The 5,946-nt window shown below is 34.4% G+C and overlaps 1 protein-coding gene across 1 annotated transcript; it reads right to left on the bottom strand.

The window, feature by feature from the left end:
- Positions 1-2,918, bottom strand: LOC120178087 (protein DETOXIFICATION 12-like). Its single transcript, XM_039184037.1, has 7 exons — positions 2,598-2,918; positions 1,431-1,975; positions 1,260-1,346; positions 1,066-1,122; positions 712-950; positions 414-619; positions 1-240 (listed from the first exon to the last, which is right to left on the bottom strand). The coding sequence occupies exons 1-7, from the start codon at positions 2,874-2,876 to the stop codon at positions 178-180; spliced, it is 1,476 nt and encodes a 491-aa protein (XP_039039968.1). The 5' UTR covers positions 2,877-2,918; the 3' UTR covers positions 1-177.
- Between the last annotated feature and the right edge of the window lie 3,028 nt (positions 2,919-5,946).

Consider the following 5,946-nt stretch of genomic DNA (forward strand, 5'->3'; position numbering starts at 1 on the left):
TTTCTTCAATCTAATTCTTTTGACAGAAGTCCTTAAACTTTTTCACCAGATTAGGCAATTGTTTCAATCCTACTATGATGTGCAAATGTATATATTCCCACTTATCTAATAATATTACATATATTATGGTAATAAAATTTCTGTGTTCCAAAACGATCTCTCATTGATTCTGCTTTCTTACATAGTTCCGTACTCTATTGATGAGCTTCCATGGAATAGCCTTTCCCTTGCTTTACTTGCCTGCAGTTTTTTGGCACAATCCAAAAAATAGAATACAAATGATGAAGAAGACTAAACCAAGCAAGTAAGCAAAATTGAAGTCTTTCAAGGCAGTTCAGTGTTAACAGTGTACTAAAAGGTGCAATTTACAGTATACAAACGAAGATGTCAATCAAGTTAAGTTGCAGTATTACCTGTTCTTCCCAATTTACGCAACTTGTAACGATGGCGAGCAGAATATTTTGGGTTAACGAACCGGACTGTATACCGACCCACAGGCCAATACCTTTCAACTGTAGCCAGAAGGCAAGGGTGGCAGCGGCAGGGATCCCGACAAGATAAAATGCTCCGAGGTTGACATAAGCTCCTATATGCTGCCATCCACTTCCCCTTGCAACACCTGATCCAAGCATGTAACTATTTGTAAGACTGCCACTGTAACATTCATCTCTTGGAAGTATAGTTTTTCACCAAAAAGATAGCGAGTTTGACCTTGAAGAACCCCCTGTAAGCCGTCAAGAATAACAGACAGGCAAACCAAGGGAGCCATGCTTGTCACAGAATCCACCACTTCCTTCTCATTGCTATAAACATAACCGAAAACATCTCGGATCGCGAACAGGATTCCAGAAACTATAAGGGTGTCTAAAGCTGCAAGAGCTATAGCAGCATACACCGCCACACGCGCTGCTTGGGGGTTCCCTGCCCCTAGTTCATTCGAAACTCTAGTACTATTTGTACAAATAGAGAATGATTCTTAGTTGAATTAACTTGGTTTGAAAAAGTTGCAATTTTGATCAAAAACGAAATACAAAAATAAGTATGTACAAACATATCAGGATATACCTTGCTGCAGCACCAAGTCCATATGGTATGGCATAAAGTGTTGAAATGGTGTTGAGACTGCTTGGGAAAGTAGAAAAACTTAGTAGTAGAAGAATTCCAATATGATGCAATTGAAAAATCATATGACTGCAATATCCATTAAGTATTGGAGGATACCAGATGCATCGAGTCGAAATGATAGCAAATGAACATACCACACGGATAGGACGGATGTTTCCAGCTCTGGATGTGGTAAAAGCCCAGACAGCAGGATAAGTAGCTCAAATGACCACCATTCAAGACTGCAATTGTTTGAATATAAAGAAGACATTACGGATCTTCAACAGCTTAGGCATATATTCATGCGAGGAGAAGAAAGAACGTACCAAATCATAACAGCAGAAGGGATTGCGAAACGGAAAAACTCTCTAATTCCTTGGAATAATTCCATTGTAACGGGGACACGAGTTTTTGCACAGGCGGGAGAGTACCACATATAAAGTGCAAGGAAAATCACATTTAACCAGTTTGAGATACTAATTGCTAATGCTCCTCCTACATTTTCTAATCCAAACTTGAACACCAGAGCCCAACATAGAGGTATATGTACTAAAAGACTGGAACAAGAGCATATGAGCATGGGAGTAATCAAACTTTGTGTCTGAAAGTAGCGAATAAGCGGTTGAGAAGTAGCATAGGCAAATAGTGCCGGGATAAGCCACCGAATGAATTTACCGGCTTCGTGTGAAATTAAGGGATCTTGACCAATGAACACAAGTAACCTTCCCATGTATAGCCATATGAGGGACAGAGGGATGCAAACTATGATCAAACAAAATATAGCAGTGTAGGTATGGATTCCCACTTTTCGGTACTGTTGAGCTCCATAAGCTTGTCCACACAACGTTTCCAATGCACTAGCCATTCCTAGCTGATAATCTCATACAAATGACAAAATTCAGTTCGTTGATATTCTATAAGTTCAGATAGTGGTGACAACTGAGTAATCCAAACTCAGTTCATCAGCTGGTCTAAACTCAGCGGCAAACCAATCATTCAATTATTGTACTTCTTTCTTTAATTTGTTAAACTTATAGTGACAGAATAACTACAAGTTAAAAAGCATGAAGGAATTTCTGTCAACACACATACTTGCTGCCCAAGGGATTAACTGATAAATAAAGATTTTTCAAGTCAACATAAGCCCCAAAGGTCCAAAAACATTAAAAAAAAAACTTGTAAATAAAAGATGGAGGGAAAGCATGTGGTTGAAGTCGAGAGATCCAAACACAAAGAGACAATATGAAAAGGGGACATGAATTTCCACACGAGTGAACTCTTTAACTCTATATGGGTATGTTTAGGTGGAGTCAGAGTCGAACTTCTAATTGGATACAATCATGTTAAATAAGGAAACCTAATTGCCTAGTAAAAGACTAGGAACATACAAACAAAGAGTGCTGGAGATTGAGGACATTATAAGTTCAAACATCACTATCGGTATGATAATATGACAAGTTGATTAAGTAGAAGAAAAATGCAAATTGACTTACAAGAAAACTGAAGCCGGTGACCCCGGCTAGAGAGATGGCAATGGAAGAGCTAGAAAGCGCAAGCTCACCAAGATGACCCACCATCATCGTTGATATAACTGGCAAGAGGTACTGCGATATGGTCACCGCCACCATAGGCCCCGCAAGGTAACCCACCCTTTTTATTTCTCCGGCGAAAGGAGCCCATGATAGCCAGGGTTTAACCTTCTTCTCCTCCACCTCTAATTTGGGTATTAAACTCTCTGTCATTCTCTTCTCCTCCTGTGTGTCTACCATCATGCCTCTCTCTCTTTAAGTTTTAAGAGCCGCCCTTACTTCCGAAATTTGAGAGACAAAACAGAAAGATGTGACAGAGTTTGGCTTTATAAGTTTAGAAATGGCGTGCATCACGTCAGAACGACATCCCTTTGTTAATGTCAATCATTGAAAAACTACTAATTTTTTAGTTTTATTAAATTAACATTTAAATTATATAATAACAACTAATTATTTAAATATTTTAACTTATATCACATTACATGTTTTTTTAATAATAAATTAGATTTTTATTAAACAAAAGTCAAGGTACAACAAAAGTAACACAATTCAAAATAAAAATTTAAAGAGGGAGAGAATCAATGTTAATACAACAATTATGGATAATCTTTTTGTTTCTATTCAAAATTAAACACAATATTAATAGAAACACGGAGATTGAGATTGAGAGAACTAATTTAATATATTATTCTGTGAATAGTTTTAATTTCTTTGACAAACTGTTACAAAAGATGATTTAACTATATTATACTATTGATTTTTCATGATTAGAATGTGTGTCATGACGAATGCAACACGGAACGTTAAATTATCATAATGATAGATAAAATTGTCATAAAATAGAAAAAAATATGTTATATAAACAGATAAATAAACTCTTCAAGAATATGTAAAAAAATTAACATTAAAAAGTATTTATGTAAATTTAAATAAAAAAAATAAAAAAATAGAGCCAACGACACTAAATTATTGCCTAAAATTATAAAAGAAAGTTTAAAGAAACACTTGAGGAAAAAATATAGGACAGATAATACATATATACCACATTACATGGTTTTTAATTAGCAACGTTTAGTCTCCGGGATCACTGCCCCTCCATTTTTTATTATTAACAAATATATGAGAAAATATTACATTAGAATTTCAAATTTTAATTTATTTTAATTTTTCCTTCTATTTTATATGAGTAATTATATTTTTGTCTCCTCAAATTGGAATCCTGACCCTGTCCATGTCCCTGTCCCTACCTGAGGTGATTATAAGATAATATTTGTTCAGTGGTAGATTCACATATACTAGAGGGTGGGTACGTACTTACACTGAAATTCTAATTACCTACTTTATTGATAGTGTCAACTTTTGAATTGTCCGTCCAACTCAGTTGGTAGAGCGTAAGGCTCTTAACCTTGTGGTCGTGGGATCGAGTCCCACGGTGGACAATTCATAATTCTGACTGTCGGAGGTCTTCCATGCAAGCTTCTCTCAACCTAGCGTTGCTCGATCACCTCATTACATATGGGAATAGGGTTATCTATTTTTTTTTATTTTGTTTATTGATAGTGTCCACTTTTAAATATTAGTTTTGTCCACTCCATTTAAAAATTTGTGTTTCTAATATATATGTCATCCCTAAAAAATATTTTCAGATCTATCATTATATTTGCTCATAATCTTTTTAAACCATTAATAGCATACATATTTTATAGGCATAACAACTCAAATTCAGAATTAAAAAAATATCAACCTTTAATCACTGAAATAATTTGATGATTTCTATATACATATCAAATAAAATATTTGAAAAATAGATAATTAAATTAGTTACAGTTCAATTAAAATTTAATTTTGAATTATCTGAATATTCGATAAAAATGGGCTTCAGAAAATTTAAAAGCCCAACGGCGCCCCAGCCACTAGCCAACCAGCCTTAAACCTTCTTTGATGCTTGCATATTGAATAACTGAATACAGTGAAAATAATAAAAGCCCAATAGCTAAGCTCAAATTTTCAATGGGCTTAACTCTAAGCAATGTAAGATTATGCTATGCTTCTGGCAATTTCTTCAACATACCTCCAATTTTTTGCCCTTACACCCATTAGTGCACTCCTATAGTAGCAAATTATGGTAACTGATAATGTTCCTAAGAGCACTAATGTCCAAGTGTTCTAGCGAAAAAACATAAAGTGAAGTCGTTAACACAAATCCCTTAACCATTGAAGTTGTTTAGTTCATTCTTTTTACAAAAAAATTTAAGTTATAGGTGACTCTCTAATTCAAAGTCAGGATATATTTAAGATCAAATTGGGATTTATATATGAATTTAACGATTACCCACCAAAAATACGGTGGTAAGATTCGAACTTGAACTTACAAGCTCAAATTCTTAAATGTCAACCACTTTAATAGGTATGGTATTATTTTTTTCTAGACGTTTGTATTCGATTTTAGCCTCAATTTTCGTCTCTCATACCATTCTTGAGAGTGTTGGGGGGGAGTTTTTACCAGGAGTACAGTTTGATATCTTTGGTGGAAGGCTGGAAACACACAAACAAAGTAGTGTGGAAAACAAAATTACGAGAATAGAATCAGACACAAACATTCCGAGAATATAATATCTTGTCGAGTGAGTTCACCTAGTAGATGGTATTTCAAAATTTCAATTATCAATTTTCTTAAATCGTTATATACGATTTTTTTTAAAATATTGTAAATTGAGAAAATTGATTTTATTCTGGCATATTAATCAATTAAAAGAAATACTAAAAATGGGTGCACTTCACACCTAGAGAGGCTTTCTTAGAGATCTTTTTAATAAACGTGTTAGCTTGGAAAGAAATCAACAACTGTCAATGTCACAATCTGGTGAACCAGCACGAGATTTCTTTCAGTACTGCATGTTGGATCACACAAAATGATTTCCGGTCACAACTGGTTGAGAAAATAGTACAAAAATGAATGTAAAAACATCAATAAATAATTAGACAGCCACCCACCAACATCAAGTTTAATTTCTATATATAAATGTGAAAGAAAGAGATGGTGATGGCCCCATCACAATGTTCCAAGTCATATATTAACGACAAACCTATAAATTTTAAAAAAGAAAATAAATTATTAATAGAAAATATAAAGAAAATGTTTATATCATCTATGAGAATTTTGATAAAAACAAGAGTTGTTGTAAGTCATCTTCGATCTATCCCTACCTGGTCCCAACAATAATGTTGGAACACGCGAACTATACTTTTAGCGATGGAGTTTGATTGGAATATGAGTAAACAGTGGATTTTGATTGGATCATGGTGACTGAGA

This window comes from Hibiscus syriacus, unplaced genomic scaffold (genome assembly GCF_006381635.1).
Source record: "Hibiscus syriacus cultivar Baekdansim isolate YM2019G1 unplaced genomic scaffold, ASM638163v2 tig00112344_pilon, whole genome shotgun sequence".
Lineage (NCBI taxonomy): Eukaryota > Viridiplantae > Streptophyta > Magnoliopsida > Malvales > Malvaceae > Hibiscus > Hibiscus syriacus.